General features: G+C 41.3%; 2 protein-coding genes across 6 annotated transcripts; one reads left to right on the top strand and one right to left on the bottom strand.

The window, feature by feature from the left end:
* Positions 1 to 1476: 1476 nt before the first annotated feature.
* Positions 1477 to 10880, top strand: LOC102709345 (serine/threonine-protein kinase OSR1-like). 5 transcript variants are annotated; one of them, XM_006649198.3, is made up of 22 exons: positions 1477 to 1850; positions 2548 to 2802; positions 2873 to 2997; positions 3093 to 3137; positions 3754 to 3835; positions 4255 to 4323; positions 4440 to 4610; positions 4693 to 4758; positions 5327 to 5395; positions 5520 to 5588; positions 5996 to 6051; positions 6310 to 6594; positions 6945 to 7078; positions 7293 to 7387; positions 7480 to 7524; positions 7637 to 7696; positions 8274 to 8375; positions 8473 to 8524; positions 8598 to 8638; positions 8778 to 8842; positions 9378 to 9429; positions 10284 to 10880. In XM_006649198.3, exons 1-22 carry the CDS (start codon positions 1653 to 1655, stop codon positions 10353 to 10355), a joined length of 2208 nt encoding a protein of 735 aa, XP_006649261.1. In that variant the 5' UTR covers positions 1477 to 1652; the 3' UTR covers positions 10356 to 10880. The 5 variants fall into 5 exon arrangements, 4 of the variants coding, with proteins under 4 accessions (XP_006649261.1, XP_006649260.1, XP_040377882.1 ...); XR_423235.3 differs by having other exon boundaries at positions 1632 to 1850; positions 6942 to 7078; positions 9009 to 9429; positions 10284 to 10318; XM_006649197.3 differs by having other exon boundaries at positions 1632 to 1850; positions 6942 to 7078.
* A 3578-nt stretch (positions 10881 to 14458) lies between these two features.
* Positions 14459 to 16804, bottom strand: LOC102709999 (AAA-ATPase At2g46620). Its single transcript, XM_040522303.1, has one exon. It carries the CDS (start codon positions 16776 to 16778, stop codon positions 15048 to 15050), a length of 1731 nt encoding a protein of 576 aa, XP_040378237.1. The 5' UTR covers positions 16779 to 16804; the 3' UTR covers positions 14459 to 15047.
* Between the last annotated feature and the right edge of the window lie 1012 nt (positions 16805 to 17816).

A 17816-nucleotide genomic window follows, 5' to 3' on the forward strand; every position in this document is an offset into this window, starting at 1 on the left:
TCCCATTTTGTTTTTCACGTGCATATTTTTCTAACTACTAAATATTATATTTTTTGTAATAATTTGTTATGGCAAAGTTATTTTAAAAAATCATATTACTTTATTTTATATTTTTTACTAATCAATAATTAATTAATCATGTATTAATTTATTACTATTTTCTTCGTGCTAGGGATAAGTTAACTTATTCTCACCATGCGGAACGCAGTCTTAGGCTGTGTTCGGTAGATCCAACTAGTTAACTAAACACCATCGTTTTCCAGGCGTTACACGCACGCTTGCTAAACTGTTAACGGTATATTTTTGTAAAAAAATTTATAGAAAAATTGTTTTAAAAAAATCATATTAATCTATTTTTTTATTTTTATAATTAATAATTAATTAATCATGTACTAATTTATTGCTATTTCCGCGCCAGATAAGTTAACTTACCACGTCCATCGGCGAACACGGCCTTAGTCCGTTTCTGCAAGATAATCAATAAATACTATTGACAAATACATGAGCTCAGAGAACTACCGATATGTAAGAACTTCATGAAAATTTTGCCGTACAAAATACAAACGATTCTATACAAATAATACTATGGCCATTATGATTCCTACATCTCGTACCATTGAATGGTTCATCTTAAAATACTCAATGAAGAGCTAGAAACTCTAACAACGATATATTTAGGGAAGTACCTTAACTAATTATAGGATTACGAATCTAGAATACTTTTGTCCAAAATTGTAGTTATAGTATGAGTCAAATCTTACACTCCATTTGTTTTTTATTTAGTGTCGTTGACTTTTGGGTATACGTTTAATCATTTATCTTATTTAATTTTGTAGATATGCAAAAATTTAAGTTATGTTTAAAGTCCATTTAGTAATAAATTAAATCATGATAAAAAATTAATAATTATATAATTTTTAATAAGATAACTGTCAACCTAGAAAAAAAGCGAACAACATGAAAAACAAAGTAATTGCTACTAATAAATTTACCAAGTGAGATATGTATTGCTGATGCCCTAGAGCGAGGCTAATATATAATGCTATCCATTGGCTTTAAAAGAAAGCCTGGTGTAACTAATATTGCCATGAGCGGGCAAATACACGAACCGGCTGCACAAGATGCAGATACGAGATGCTCAGCTCCTGTGTGACGTTAGTCTCAAAAAAAGAGCGTTATCAGCCACAGGAAAGCCCCCGCAGACGATCCTAGTCACAGACCAACATCGGGAGGCGGAGATCTCTCAGACAGTCGGCGGCATCTGCTGCCCCCATACTCACCCTGCTCTGCCACAGCCACTATAGTCCACCCACTGCCAAATGGGGCCCACACAATCGGGCCCACATGTCATTGATAGCCACCAACAACACCCACCCGTCAGTCCCCGCCTCTCGCGCCCCACCTCCGCCACGTCGCGCCAAAATAATGACTCGCTCTCTTTCCCAAAATCCACCACCCTTTCTCCCCTTCGTCTCTCTCTCTCTTTCTCGTTGCAGTCACCACTCCCCCCAGTCTCGTACGCGCGACACGAGTCAAACGTCGAGGCCACCGTCGTCGGCGATCGCCGGAGGGAGGGCGGCACCGCGTGGCGGTCTCTCTGCCTGCGCCGCCCGGCCAGCGTGTGTGTGTGTGTGGGGGGGGGGGGGGAGGCCATGGTGAGGAGCGGGAGCGTGCGGCGGTCGTCGTCCGCGGCCGCGGCGCCGGCCTTCACCGCGTCGCCCGGGGACTACCGGCTTCTGGAGGAGGTTGGCTACGGCGCGCACGCCGTCGTGTACCGGGCGGTGTTCCTGCCCTCCAGCCGGATCATCGCCGTGAAGTGCCTGGATCTCGATCGTGTTAACAGTAACCTCGTGAGCTCTCCCCCCCCCCCCCCCCCCCCATAGCTCGCGTCCTAGGTGTTTGGTGGTGATCGTTGTTTCGACACGGGGGACATGCAGTCGTGCAGCGGAGGATTCGATGCAGTTGAGCTGTGCTGTGTCTAGTTGGGACAATTGATCTAATTGAAGTTGGAGCATTAACGTGTTTCCAACTTAAGAATTAGGTTGTAACTGCGCCTTAGGGGTTTTGGTTTAATTCCCCTCGCTTTTGTTCTATCCATTTAGAAATTTTTAGTTCGATCGTTCATATTGTTCATATTGCCAGTGACTTTTATTAGGTTTTTGTGGCTGTGTGGAGGCAACTTAGGGCTCATTATATATCCATGCACTTTAATCCATCCTCGGCTAACTTGATTGATAGTGTGGACGGCTAACTTCACATATGCCCACTCTAATTCATCCGGGTAGTGCATTTGCAGTTTACACGATGGAATGTAGTTTTCTTGAGTGACTAATTCATGTCATGCTATATCCTGTCTTGTTGCAGATTTTTCTTGTTTGTTGCATTGGATCATGAGTGCATCTCTAGTTATCTCAATAATTAGGATTCGGAAATACCATTATACATTTACTGTTATAGGCTGATGTTTGAGGTCTCTTAATGATCTTTCCCCAAGTTCAATATTGTATTTAGTATCTCATAGGTGGTATATATACATATTCTATACAGGATGATATAAGAAAAGAGGCTCAAACAATGAGCTTGATAGATCACCCTAATGTCATCAGGGCTTACTGCTCATTTGTTGTGGATCATAACCTTTGGGTGATCATGCCATTCATGGCAGAGGGTTCATGTTTACACCTGATGAAGGTTGCATATCCTGATGGTTTTGAGGAGCCTGTTATCTGCTCTATCCTAAAAGAAACACTTAAGGCTCTAGAGTATCTCCATCGACAAGGACATATCCATAGGGATGTCAAGGTTAGCTTTTATACGGTTGTATTTATTCGCTGATTTTATTGGTTGCTTTGCTCAGCATAATGTTATGCAGGCGGGTAATATCCTTATGGATAGTCCTGGTATAGTGAAGCTTGGGGACTTTGGTGTCTCTGCTTGTATGTTTGACAGAGGCGATAGGCAAAGATCGAGGAATACATTTGTGGGAACACCATGCTGGTAACTAGATTTCTATTGCATTTTTTTTCTTCTATATGTACAATAAGTATTCTGCACTCTTTTAAACGTATTTTGTTCTGTTATTTGGTCTTTAGGATGGCTCCAGAAGTTCTCCAGCCTGGAGCAGGTTATAATTTCAAGTACGTTGGCAATATCATAACTTTTGACATTAGCTACCAGGATACCAATATCCGTATCCTGGTTATTGTGATATTTTTTTGTCAATATTGAGATAAAATGGTGTTTCTTAATATATTTTACCAGGAATTTACTGACTTAATTTTGATTATTTGAAATTTCCATTTTTGGGAAGAACCCTAACTGTCATAGAAATACTGAGGATAAGACATAGAGGCTTATCTTTTGGCTCCGTGGAAAATTCTAAACGGCACATTTGCGAATGAAAAAATAATTTGGGAATAAAAATTTTATTTACGGGTTCTTGGCGATCAAAAAGCAAAGGATGAAAAATAAGCTATGATGAAAAAACTCTAAAATCAACTCCAAATTTAACGTTGAAAATTTAAATTTTAGCTTATAAGCATTAGCAAAAGTGAAAAGATGAGGGTGATATATTTCAGTCTGTGAACCATTGGCACTGTTTCTTTCTTCTGTCATTGGACCCAACATGTAACTGCAGTTCTGCTTATGTTCAACGTTCTATATATTTTCTACTATGTCTTTATATTTTAGTACTTGGTTTCTATTGAACTGTTGAGGTGCACAGTGCGCTCACAATTATTTGTCCTTATACAGAGCTGATATATGGTCTTTTGGAATAACTGCACTGGAGCTAGCACATGGCCATGCTCCCTTCTCGAAGTATCCTCCCATGAAGGCAATGAATTATTCTCTTTTGCAAATTAGAACAATTTTATCATCTAAAAAAATTAAAACAGTTCAATCTTTTCACTAAAGAAAAAGGAGTAACAGTATAATTAATAAGTGCATGATCAGCCTAGTATCCGTGTGCCTCTTATATTCAAAATTTTCACATGGCTAGTGTTGCTTACAGGCACATGATATTTTCTTGATTTTTTTTGTCATGTTTTTGCCATTTGTATATAGTCCCATTATACTACATGCACATACCTTCTTCTCTTCAGACTACCTGTTCGGACATGCTGATGAACAGTGTTATCCATGCTGTCAGCGATATGCCTATAGAACTTTCTTGTTAGACAAAAACAATCTTGAGTTTAGAATCATGTGAATACGTACTTTCTGTTGAACCGATGATGTGTATCTGGACTGTAGGTTCTTCTCATGACCCTTCAAAATGCACCACCAGGCCTCGACTATGACCGTGATAAAAAATTCTCAAAGGTAGTATTAGTCCTTTAAGCTAATTCTTGGCTAGCAAGTCTCTGTTTTATGGCAATTTCTGCTTGTTTTAGCCTCAATATTTACCCTCCTAATGAAGGTTTTTCAGTTGTAATCAGTCTTTCAAGGAAATGGTTGCAATGTGCTTAGTCAAAGATCAAACAAAGAGGCCAACAGCTGAAAAGTTACTAAAGCATTCATTTTTCAAGAGCGCAAAACTTCCAGAGCTGTCTGTGAAGAATATTTTAACTGACTTGCCCCCTCTATGGGACCGTGTAAAAGCACTCAAGGTTTTGCTACTTTACTTTCCTTTTGTTTCTTTAGATGATGGATTATATCTTAATTAATTCATGTTATTCTGTGCATTTGCAGCTAAAAGATGCAGCACAATTGGCTTTGAAGAAAATGCCTTCTTCTGAACAGGAGGCTCTTTCTATGGTTTGTGATATTGCTGTGTTGTTTATGTTCCTGTTTTGTGCTGTTCGTTCCTTTTGAGTTCATGACCATACCAGTATTAAAGATTTTGGTCAATAGATGCTGCCTATGATAAAGTAGAAGGGCAGGGTTGATTTGCAGTAACACATACTCCAGGCCTTGCAAACTGAAATTAGAACTTAAAACTGTAATTACTTTTTCATGCATGAATATGTTAGTATTTTATCAACAACATATTGGCTGAACAAAGACTAACAGAGTGATTTAAGATCCCAGCATACTAATCTCCTGTTTGGTACTCTCCTTTTCTATTAAACAATGGTTTGTATGAGATATCACTTTAGCTAGTCCACCTCACATGCAGTATCTGACTTATATTTTTTTTCTCACTTATTGGATTTATGGACATAATACCCACATGAGTTTTGCCCTTTTATTTCACATACAAACTTGTAACACTCATGATAAATATGTATGCCATTCCATTGTCGTTTATTATCATATGCATGAAGTTCAAGATTTGAAATCACTCACATGATTGTTTCCTTGTCATCTGATAATTATCTAACAGAGTGAGTACCAACGAGGCGTCAGCGCATGGAACTTCGATATTGAGGATCTAAAGGCTCAAGCATCGTTGGTAAAACAACTTTCCTTAGTTCTATATAAAAACTTTAAATTGCTCCCTGACTCATTCTTTTAAATTGTTAAGATGTAAAAGAATGTAATTTAGTCTTACAAGCGAGGTTCCAACCTTTTTGCAGATTCTTGATGATGATCCACCCGAAATAAAGGAAGATGTTGACAGTGATAGAGTAAACGAAGTGGTTAAGGTTAGCTGTTCTCGACTTGGTTTTGTTTCACTCGTGAGACCTTAAGCCTGCCTTCTGGTAAGACAGGACAAGAGCTGTAGCTATATGGGACCATGAGAAAACTTTTATCTAGTGTATCAAATAGATGAAGTATTATATATTTACATATGTTTAACTTGATAGCACAAAAAAGAGCTTACCGATTATCAAATGTAGAAAGTCAGGGTCATTTCTAATGCCAGTTTGTGTGTAATATGGAAAGTGCCTATGATTTGGTACTGTTAAATAGTTTCCTACCAATTCTAAATGCTGCAGAAAACATATGCTCACCATGTTCTGTTGCAACCAATTGATTTCTTGTAGGTAAGAGAAAATTTTATACTAAATATGCTTTCGTTTCAAGTCATTTAGGGTCACTTTGTTTGCAGGAGCCATCTTCTGGCAATCATTTTGGACAACCAACAATTTTGAATGGAAACTTCAGGTAGAATCAGTTGGTAATATTTTTGTGATGATGCTTTCTTTAAAAGATATGTATGTTCTATATTGTTCACTACCTTCTTGTTCTCAATATCTCGGATTCAAGTATATAGGACGGAAATTTTATTTTATATGGTATAGGGTCAAATTTTGGTCTTATAACTAGAGAAAGATTCAGTGAGCCTTGATGCGTACTGCTGCATTGCTTTGCTGTGTTACTGGTAGCGTGTTCATAATGTTTTGCTGTTTTGTTACATTTCAGTGAACAAACTTGTGTCACTGCAGTAAGTCTAGTTGGGAATACGCATGAGGCAGACAGAGGATTGGTTTCTGAACCTGGCAATGCTGATAGTGAAAAGAAGGTTGATGGGTATAAAAAACAAGGGTCAGAAAACGAATCATTACCCTCTACATCAAAACATGATTCTGAAGGACAAAACATCAGTAGTGGTGAAGATCAACAAAAACAAAGGACTTATTCTGGTCCAATTTCGTGTTCTGGTATACATAATAGATCAGCAACGGAAAGTAGTCGCATTTCTGATAGGTAAGCCTACCAATTTTCGCAGATTTTTTTCCGTTATAATTTTAAGATTACTTACCTGTTTGATATATTACATATAAATATGCCTCAGAAATGAAATACAATTTAAGATGTTTTCCTAACTAATGGGCTACTGTTTGAGCTTTCAAGTCTTGGTAGTTCTTATTTGTATGCCATGAAAATATTGATTTTGTAAAAGCGGATTGGTATTTGTTCTTCTACAATTTGGGTACTTGAGTTTCCTGTTAGTTGAAACCCTATGAAGTTAGGAAATTACATTGCCAATTTTCTCTGCTCAACAAGGTATTGCCGTTTTTAAAGGCGCTTTTAGTTATTGTTGTTCCTTGCAGCAGGGAGGCAGCAGCTCTGTTAATATCTGATAAAAAAAAGAGTGGTACGAAAAGAACTACAAATCTCAGTGGTCCTCTTGCACTCCCTACTCGTGCTTCTGCAAATAGTCTGTCTGCTCCTATTCGGTCTTCCGGAGGTAAGAAAAGGCCACCCTGGTTTTAAGAGTATTTCACAAGTTCTTTTGATGACAAACTGCAGTCGTGCATTAATATTAACATATCGTAGGACCAATGAAGGTTTACTCGACTTCTGTAACAGAAATCACATTCTTCATCAATCAGTTTAATTGACTGTAGTCTTCAGTGATTGTGAATTGAAGGGAAGTATGATTCGCCACCTATTATTTGCAGGCTATGTGGGCTCCTTGGGAGATAAGCCTAAACGTAGTGTAGTGGAGATAAAAGGACGCTTTTCAGTGACATCTGAGAATGTGGATCTTGCAAAGGTGGGTTTCATGCTGAGGATACCCTCAATAGGGTGTGCTCCGTGCTGAACAAAGATCACTACAAAGGATACTAAATAAAATCTTACTGGCAGGTTCAGGAAGTTCCAACAAGTGGCATTTCACGCAAATTACAGGAGGTAAGAATTTTTTGCTCTATCCATTTTATTGAAAGCTACGTTGTAATCTACAGCCAACACAACAAAACCCACATCCAGCCATCATATGTCATGACTTGCCTGGGTTACTCAGGGTTCTGCACTGAGAAAATCAGCCAGCGTCGGTCATTGGCCAGTGGATGCTAAGCCAACAGTAAGCTTTTCCATTTTCAACTTGTAGAAACTAATTACTTGCTGTGATTTGACATTTCACACATTTTCTTTTGTTGGAGAAAATTCTGGCAGGAATTTCTGAGTGCAAATGTTTCATGCATTTGAGCAAAACCTGACATGTTTTGAATAAGTAGGATTTGATTAGGGGCATTGTTCTGTACTTCTGTTTCTATGTCATGCCACATAATAGTTTACCGAATCTTGATGTTCTGAAAATAGTGTGTTATTCATATCATTTACTATCAGCGTGTATTCCCTCTGTCCAGAATAAGCTCATTTTTTAGAAAGATAGACTTATTTTGGGACAGAGGATTCAATAATGAATTTAAGACACTTATTTCAGAATTTTAAGACTCAATTAGAAAAGCAGCCAAGGTTCAACTTTCAAACACGCCATCTTTAGTATTTTATTTTTCAGTAAGACTGGCTAGTGCAGCACATGCAATTGGAATGGCCTTCTTGTTCTCGTACAGTTTCCACTGCCCTTATATTATATGCCTTCTCCTTGCTTTAAGATTGTAATGTATCACCCTTTTTTTTTTCCATTGATACTGCAGTCAAATAGTCTTCACCGGAAGGAACTCTGCAATGGTTCAGTGTCTGCATCCATTCTGATTCCCCATCTTCGGAATCTTGTACAGCAGACCACATTTCAGCAAGTATGGAATAAGCTTAATCTAGTGCCCTCTAAGTATGGGCAGTATAATTATTTGCAATATTTTGACCAACTAACCATTTGCCATTTCGTTGACTTAGGATCTCATTACAAACCTACTAAGTAGCTTGCAACAAAATGAAAAAACTGATGGTAATGTTTTCCTCTATATTTGCTGAAAGTTCCTTTCCCACTTATTTACGTCTAAATCATCTGTTTTCTCCAGCAACCCAGTATAGACTTGGTACTGTGGGCAGTGATACGGGGGTAAGCAGCTTATTAGCTGTGTCGAAAATTTTTATCACATATCATTCTTTTCGTTATTATTTTGTGCACTCTGTACAAAGATTCTCATTACTACTATCAAATGCTCATTAACTCAAAATTGCTCACAATCTTTTGGTAGGTCAAAACGTCTATTTCTGAGGGAGAACGGTCATTGCTTGTCAAAATATTTGAATTGCAATCTAGGTAGGTCCATTACTTGAAACTGATAATTAAGGGTGGTAATGACATCCTCACAAGTGAATTTCTTACTTTCCTCATCAGATTAAGCTTTATATTAAACTGGCCGGTCCATGCAACTCATGGCATTAGAGCCAGAGATCTTCAATTTGCTTCTATTCCATTCCACATGTGAAGCCTAAGGGGGCGTCCACGTGAAGGGGAGTATTGAAGCGAAGTGTCCATTGTTCTCCATCAGCTTAAGCTTTTGGATGAATTGGCTAATACCTGAAACTCAATGTTACCAGCTACCACATCATTGTGTTATGTTCACGACTCAACCGAATTGGAACATGCCATCTTCTTTTGTTTTAGTCCAAACATCAAAACAATTGGATCTAGCTGCCCTACTATGCTTATGCCCCTTCTGCCCTTTCTCTGCTTTATCCGAGCTCAAAAGGAGGCTTGAACATGACATTTGTTATTGATACTTCTACTTTTCACGGCAATGGATGCCTGATGATCCTTGATCAATGCAGTAACATACCTTTCTACCTTGCAGAATGATTTCTTTAACTGATGAATTGATCACAACAAAACTGAAGCACGTCCAGGTCAGTATCAACTATCAAGTCATCTCTGTTTAGTTTTCTTTACTATATTGGCACTTGGGACTACCTACAATAAGGATAATGCTATTTACACCATATGACTGGTTTCGCATGACGGGTTTTTATTGCACTGTTTACTCTTACCTCTATCCCAAAGTAACTGCAGCCTTCTAGTTCAAATTTGAACTAGAATGGTGCAGTTATTTAGGGACAGGTAGTAGTTAGTATATAGAACCATTTTCCACCCAAGTAAATTACTCCAGATTTTCAGAGATCAAGTATTTACTAAAAATGCCAATTTGTGGGGGAGGTATTAAAATCTATTTTCAGTAGAAACAAAATGGCATTTTTTTGGCCAGGTCGGCCAAAGACAGGCAGACCAGATTGTATTAAGAAATCAGAGATGGATATACAAGTTGTCAACAATGACATGGAGGCCTGTCAACTGGGCTCGACGCCCAAAAGGAAAAAAAAAAAACTTGCGCTAGCTGCTGGCTCTAAAGATTTACAGGTTTGAACAGCCCTGCTTGATGCCAAGCCTCGATCTCCTCCTTGATATCCAAACAGATCGCCTCAAGGTGCTTGGAAGTCTGGTTGAAGATACGTGCATTCCGTTCCTTTCAAATCGACCAGCAGATTAGCATGCAAGCGAGTCGAAAGCACCCCTTTAGCTCATCTGAAAACGCTGCCTTGCTGCCAGCCACCACTCAAAATGGCATATCTAGGGAAATAGGGAAAATTAAATATGACGTCCATGACGTTAGTCAGTTTTTAATCTTAAATGGAACAGAATATGGATTTTTTGACATCATATTTTATAGCCATCATATATGATGGATCTCCTGCATCACTTTCAGCTACAAGAAGAGTTAAAAACACTGTACTGTCAAGAAGAAATCATCGACACCAGGGAGGAGGACAATGCATGACATATTGGCATGCTAAGGTTATGCCAGATTTTTAGTAGTACAAGCAGTGTTCAGGCGATTAAAAGTTTTGCCTGCACCGGCTCATGCCTGGAAGCTTGGCTAATCGGATTCCAAGGTGTTTGGCGCGTTGTTTGGAAAGAGAGGAAAACCTAAGGTGCCATGGATTCGTCTTGGGAATCTACAACGAACTCCTAAGGAGATGAGAGCTTTTTGAGATGTATAGCAAGAAAGGTTGCTCGATGATTGCCAGCTTGGGCTTATGTATATGTGTATATTTTGCTCGATCTATTTATTTACTTGGGGCTTAGTTTATTCAAGGACTAGTGTAAGGTGGTCATGAAACTGCGGTATCCACATAGTATTTCGGGCATTGAGATTTGAGATGGCCATGGGTGCCAATCTTGGCCAATATAGTATTAGCACCAATGAGCTGCGAGACTGGATGGTTGTATTGTATAAAACACCAGAATATATTGTTTATATGTTAGCATTAGCTACTAATTTTTTGTCCATTCTTCAAAGGGCCTGGCCTTTTTGTCTATCTAATAGACTATCTAATAGACCCTGTTTGGATCCTAGGGACTTTTTTAGTCTATCACATCGAATGGTTAAACACTAATTACAGTATTAAATAGACTATTAATAAAACTTATCTCATACTCTAGACTGTTGGACTGTTTTGCGAGACAAATCTATTGAGCCTAATTAGTCTATAATTAGCCAATGTGATGCTACAGTAAATATTTGCTAATTGTAGATTAATTAGGCTTAAAAAATTTATCTAATGAAATAGTCTTTATTTATACAATTAGTTTTGTTATCAGTGTATATTTAGTACTTCTAATTAACGTCCAAATATCTGATACGACAAAAAACTTAAAAAAAGTCCTGGATCCAAAGAGCACGTCTAATAGTATTGCCATGGCAGGCTACCTGCCGAGCGTTTTCATTCTAGTCAGCAATGGCTGTAGTCATTCGCAGATGGATGTAAATGCTACAGTACGGAGTATAGAGGTTTAACAATTGGCTTAACCATTCGTTAGCTCTAATAATTGTGGTTCGCTGAGTGCCATTTGCACCCTGCTGACCTATATGAATGCGATGCCTTTCTGAAAGCTGCATGGGCGCGAATCGACGATGAATGGGGAAGCAGTCAAGCCGCACCGTCAACACCTAACACTGTCCAACCCAGCAGCCAATGCATTAGATTCAGCTCATCATGTCCGTGACTCTCTGCATCCTGAGTTCCTGGCCAACAGTCCAAGTGCCCAGGATAGTACAACTCTACAGTACATGCAAACAATCTAGCATGTCAATAGGCCTGCGGTGGTCTGACTCTAGACTGGGCAATAATCATTCAATGACAAAAGATTGACAAATTGACCCTTTTTTAAAAAAAAACTTTTTTGAAAATAATACAGTAACAAAAAAATAATTATATAAGGGCATTCACAACCCATAACACTAGACATGGTTTCTATAAACTTCTCATCATCAAGAAACTAGTACTAGACACTACTCTTCCAATACAAACACCATTATTCCACACTTAAATTTAATGCTACTTATCTCACATGATATCTTAGATGTGATGTTGCGTAGAAACCATGGTTTCATTCTCTTTCCTCATTTATTCACTTGCCACATCATTTTTCATTCTATGTGACAACTTATTTAATGCTATGAATATCATCCTAGTCATTGGGTTAGGAATGCTCTAAATATACCGTTTTACCAGGGTCAGTCTCAAACTCTCAATGGCGTGGACTCGTTAAGCTACGATGTCTCAGCCACTGATACTAATAAAGTTTATCTAAAACAGCACAATTTTATTATGTCATTGGAAGTTGGCGCCCATACCTTTGACGCTAACCTATCTAATATCATGATGAAAAAATAACAATGGTACCCCGGTGGCAGAGTATTTTGCCTTGCACTTTGAGGTATTGGATTTAAATCTTTCACATGTAAAAAAAATGCAAGTGTGGGGGTTTGAACTCAAGGTGAAAGGCAGAACATTCCACCACCAAGCTAACATTATCATCTTATAGTACCTATGTATTAAAGAGATCAATATCAAAGTTATTGGCGCCGACCTTTAATGATATGGCAAAAAGTGTCGACCTCAACTTCGATACCAGTGGCGCTGAGATGCTATAGCTCAAAATCTCAAGATTAGTACTGAGAAAACCAGCAATTTTTAATTACTTTTTAACATGGTTTATTCTTAAAATAAGTTTTTTAAAAGGGTTATTTGGTCAAAATTTCGGGACAAAGACGGAGAAGGACAGGCAAGGACTTGTATGTGCCTGCCAAGCAATCTTTGTATTCAGGGCTTTTCAGGTTTGCTTCAGTCTCCGTTTCAGAAGCAAATCCAAACCCAAATCAATGTGCCATATGGCCACCGGGTGGCTCCTCCGGTAACCAGGGAAAAAGCTGTCCCGACTGGGGCCTCTGTTTAATCGTCATGGTAAGTTCCCAAAAGCCCAGCAATGGAGTTCCTGCCATGTGTGGATCAGGCTGTTTTTATTTTTACTGCATTACCTTGCGTTGTTATGTGTTACAGCATATGTATTTGATCCATAAAAGTATCATAGATGATACAAAGTACAACCTTGAAATGCTCCTTTGGAGAAAGTAAAACTATTGCTACATCAGCTTTCCGGATAATCAAACAAAGGCCTTTATATTTTCGTTTTCTATTTATACTTATAGGTATAATTTAATTTTTTTACTTTAAATTTAGAGTTGATTTTAAGATTTTTTTATAGATTATTTTTCAGCATTTGCCTTTAGATTGTTGATTATATATATATATATATATATAATTCATAGATTATTTTTTGTTGTGTAAATATATCGTTTGCCTTTTTCAACAGTGACTCCTGAAAACTGACCCTTTGGAAAAATAAAACTGAAAACCACCCTACACCGATCTGGAACAGCTGTAATGACATGCGTAATATCCGTTGGCAAAACAAATGGCAGCCACGAACAAAAAGGCAGCAGAACCATACACACATGCGTCGATCGTCCTGTCAGCCGCACAATAATCAGACTACCAAAAGGATTTCGTAATCAAAAGAGGCAATTCTACAGGCCAGTGGCACAATTAGCGGCTGCCTATCATTATCTCCAAACCGGCACCTAAACTCATCATCACCCGTCCAGCATCGAGCCAGACATTGCCTACTCATCAGGAGTACACACCAACTTAAAAGACAAAAAGAAAACAGAATTTTGCAAGAATCAATCCAATTCTTGCCAATAAGAAGTGCATTTATTTCCTTTTCTTTTTGCTATTATAAACGGTGCCTAATTAATTAGTAGTAGTAGCAAGCAGCAAAGCCGGCAAAGATTGGCGCAACAGTGATGCAGCAGTGGCACGCCCATCATGGATCCCCGACCTGGACCTGGTTGGCGAGCAAGCCACTGTTGCGTTGCGCGCAGCCGCAGCTATCACGTATGCTACTAGCTAACTCCAGTGGCAGAGCGCTGCGCTGCCCGGTTGGAGACGCACTAAAAACTCGCAGTGGCAAGCACGCCATGATAGATGCTTCCGCTCGCGCTGGACGCCGACGACGAGTCGCTGTCCTCCGCTGAGAAGGAACGCCCGATCATCTGCCGGAGCCGCGCGGGCACGGCGGTTGCGGTTGCGGTTGCGAGAGCGAGAGCGCCTTTTGTGTGTCCGTTTAGGTCACTGTTTGCGCAATTGAAGCCCGAAAAGAAAATTTCTATCAACCCCACAAGTTTGCCTCTGCTAATGCTTATAAGCCTCTATTTAAATTTTGAAGTTAAGTTTAGAATTTTTTTAACCAAAGTTTGTTTTTCGATCTTGATGACTTTTAGATCACTAAAATTATATAATTTTTATTTACAAACTATTTTTTGTTGCAAATATCAGTTTAAAAAGTCAAACAATCAGTCACTTGTATGACACCCCCACGCCAAGGACATATAGACTGTGCCACTGTGGTACGAGGTGTCGTTGAATTTTTTTTTTTTTTTTTTGCGTTCAAGCAAGCATGAAAATGATCTGAACAAAACGATTTTAGTGTCGACATCAATATAGCTTTAGCAGAAATTAAATAAATTAATTTTTATAAACAGAATGCTCGAAAATATATCAAAATTTAACAATATCGATAGTGTTGGAAGCTTTTGTATCATTTTCACCCCCTGCCTGCAGAACTGATAACTAATATTACATCTTTTTCATAACATAACTGTTTCATAATAAAAATTTCTGACTCATATTAATACTAATAAATCTAGATATATATAAAATTTATACCTTAATCAACGGATAAGTCTAGATTAAGAGGGGAAAATTGACTGGTCAATAGCAAAACTGATGACATGTTTGTACTGTTCTCTATGCAATTTGAAGATTTTCTCTCCCCCTACTGTTTGATTTCCATGCATCATAATTGTTTGATCGAATTAAAAGCTTTAAACCACACAATCCTAACGTACAATTTGTACATCACCCAATCCTTATCTCCGTCCATTTTGTTGTTAATTTCTTCAACCACGATAAAAAGGCGAAGTAACTACAAATCTACAACTACGGTACTTGTCTATCACGAAGTAAAAAAGCACGGTAAAAAAAATCAAAAATATTTTTTTGTTTGATGGGTACTCTTACTAACGGGTAACAACCACTCTACAATTTGCGTAATTAATTAATAATCATCGCTCCTTGTCGAGCTCGCTGCCCCGGCCGTTCGCCGGCGCCGGCGTCTCGCCGTCTTGCAGGGGCATGAAGCCGGCGGCCTCCTTCCGGCTCCTGATCTTGATCAGCCCGTACAGCTTCTTGAATTCCCTCATCGGCGCGTCCTTCGCGAACACCCCGCACGCCGCCGGTGCCGTGACCGCCTCCTCGCCGGCGTCTGCCGTGTCTGCGCTGGTGCGCGCGGACTGCTCATCCCACGGCCCGCCCGCACCGGACCAGCTCGTATTCCGCCTGTGCGGTGGCCGCGGTGGCGCCGCCGCCCCGGACACGTGCTGGAGCTTGGTGATGACGTTGCGCAGCGCGCGGCTCGGCGACGAGCGGTTGGCGAGCATGATCTCGCCGAGCTCGGCGGGGCTGAGGCGCGCGCCGGAGTGGAAGCTCTCCTCCACCTGCGGGTACAGCTTGTGGTCCTTGAGGCCGAGGTAGTTGCTGGCCAGCGCCTTGAACGCCTCGAAGTCGCAGAGCGTGAACTGGATGTGCACGTCCAGCCTCCCCGGCCGCACCACCGCCGCGTCGACGCCCTCCTTGCCGCCGCGCATCGTGAACACCATCACCCGCTCCTCGCCGCAGCACGACGCCACGCCGTCCATGAAGCTCAGCACCCTCGCGGCCCTCGCCTCCGCATCCCCGCCGCCCTGCAGGAACCGGTCAAGGTCCTCCACGAGGATGAGTGACCGCGGTGTGGTGTGCAGGAGCAGCGCGCGGAGGTCGTCGCTGCCGGCGCGGGAGAGGTCGATGTCGTAGATGTCGTAGCCCAATAACCGCGCCATAGCCGCCGCGAAGGTCGACTTGCCGGTGCCAGGTAGGCCGTAGAGGAGATAGCTCCGGCGCCACACTCGCCCGAGACGGTGGTAGTAGGCGCGGCCTTTGAGGAAGTTCTCCAGGTCGGCGCGGACGCGAGCCTTGAGGTCGGGGTCCATGGCCACCGTGTCAAGCGTCGCCGGGTGGGTGAACGGTGCCGATGCCCACCTGGGCGTCCCGGTGCTCCCATCCACGCCGGTGTTAGCGAACAGGCGCAGCTCGCGTCGCCGGAGCTCCATCTCGTCGGCGACGGACTCGACGTGCTGCAGGTACGGCCGCAGCACGCGCGTCCGGTCATGCCGGCGCACGCGCAGCACGAGCACCTCGCGGCCGTCCTCCTCCCGGTTGGTCCACGCGAGGCGCGCGCCGAGGAAGGCGTCCCGCGCGGTGTGCCCGGGGCCGAGCTGCAGCGAGAACCCGCCGTTGGTCCTCGATGACGACGACAGCACGGAGGCGGCGTCGGCGTCCTCGAGCGACGGCAGCGCCGCCACGTACTGCGCGGCCTTGCGGAACAACGGGTTCTCGGCGCCGTCGCACGCGAAGCGTGGCACCTCGTGGTACTGGTACGCCTGCGCCCACTCGTCGGCCCACCGCCACAGGCGGCGCACCGCGTACAGCGCCGACTTGTGCGACAGCGCCAGTCGCAGCGCCACCACGGCCATGGCGGCGTAGGCGACGGCGACGCCCATCAGCATGGCGCCGCGTGCAGTCGCGCTCTCTCTGCTTGCTCCGGTGTCGTGTCGAGCGCGCCGCGAGCTCGATCTCGGCGAGACGAGAGGGGTTGCGCTTTTAAGAGGTGGAGTTGGGCGACGGCGTTTGCACAGGTCAAAGATGGTGGGGAGGAGGCGATGAAAAGTGGCGCCAAATCTGATTCTGTCTTGCGCCATTTTGTTACTACTACAGTTTTCCTTGACATTTGTGTTGTTTTTTTGGAGGGTTTCAGTTTCCAAAGGGTCATAATTAGCTCATAATCCAATCAGTCTTCAATCCAAACACGCCACTTGGGACAGTTGGCTTCTTCCCAGTTTTCACATTAAGTATAGGTGATTAGTGATTACTGCCTTAATTGTGGTCTATTCCTGGATTAGCATAAACAACAAATGGGACAGCTATCTTTGCATATATCACTCTCAGTATGGAGAGGATGAAAGACAGTTGGAAGATAACAGCCAGGAACAGAGAAACATCTTTATTACTCCTAGCTGCTGCCTGAATCACTATTGACATGTACTAATTGCCTGCAAGAGAGGATTCATTCTTTGCAAAGTACTCTAATCCTTCTCTTCTCCATGAAAGAATAGTCATCTGAGTATATGACCATATGCATTTTCTTTCTGACGGCCACGTACGTACGATGCTACACCTGTACTGCTGCAGTACAAAAGGATGGGAGTATGTGAGATGTCTCCATTTGTAGTTTCGACCGGTTATTCAGCTCGACTTTATGGTGACAGCACAAATTACAGCTGCCAACCAGCTGCGAGATTGAATTACAACCAAATGGCACATGTCGGCAGCTGTCAACAGTGAAATGGCACGGGCGTCATAATTTATTGAGGAGATTAACAGCATGAACAAGAGAGAGACAGATACATGCTGGGGTGACGGTTTGAATTGGCCAAAAAATATATTTAAAAAATATTTGTGAATAAAATTTTATATACATTTTTATCAATTTAAAAGCAAAATCTAAAAAATAAACTAAATAAAAAACCATAAAATCAACCTAAAATTAAAAATTTTAATTTTAATTTATAAGTATAAACATAAGCTAAAAATAAGGGTAAGTGTTTATCCTATGAGATCAACCTGCCCCACCTGACAGCCCAATTTAGAGTATATTCACAAAAAAATATATAATTTAAAGCATGTCTTAGAGTGAGTACGAAGGGATGGGAAGGAGAAGAATAAGATACCTAAACGAG

This window comes from Oryza brachyantha, chromosome 3, assembly GCF_000231095.2.
Source record: "Oryza brachyantha chromosome 3, ObraRS2, whole genome shotgun sequence".
Lineage (NCBI taxonomy): Eukaryota > Viridiplantae > Streptophyta > Magnoliopsida > Poales > Poaceae > Oryza > Oryza brachyantha.

Excerpts from the sequence above, each read along its gene's own strand:
- LOC102709345 (XM_040521948.1), top strand. The coding sequence starts at position 1,653 with ATGGTGAGGAGCGGGAGCGTGCGGCGGTCGTCGTCCGCGGCCGCGGCG. Across the intron at positions 7,525-7,636 it reads TTTCACGCAAATTACAGGAG|GGTTCTGCACTGAGAAAATC; the intron begins GTAAGAATTTTT and ends TGGGTTACTCAG. Across the intron at positions 8,843-9,377 it reads ATATTTGAATTGCAATCTAG|AATGATTTCTTTAACTGATG; the intron begins GTAGGTCCATTA and ends TCTACCTTGCAG.
- LOC102709999 (XM_040522303.1), bottom strand. The coding sequence starts at position 16,778 with ATGGCGCAAGACAGAATCAGATTTGGCGCCACTTTTCATCGCCTCCTC.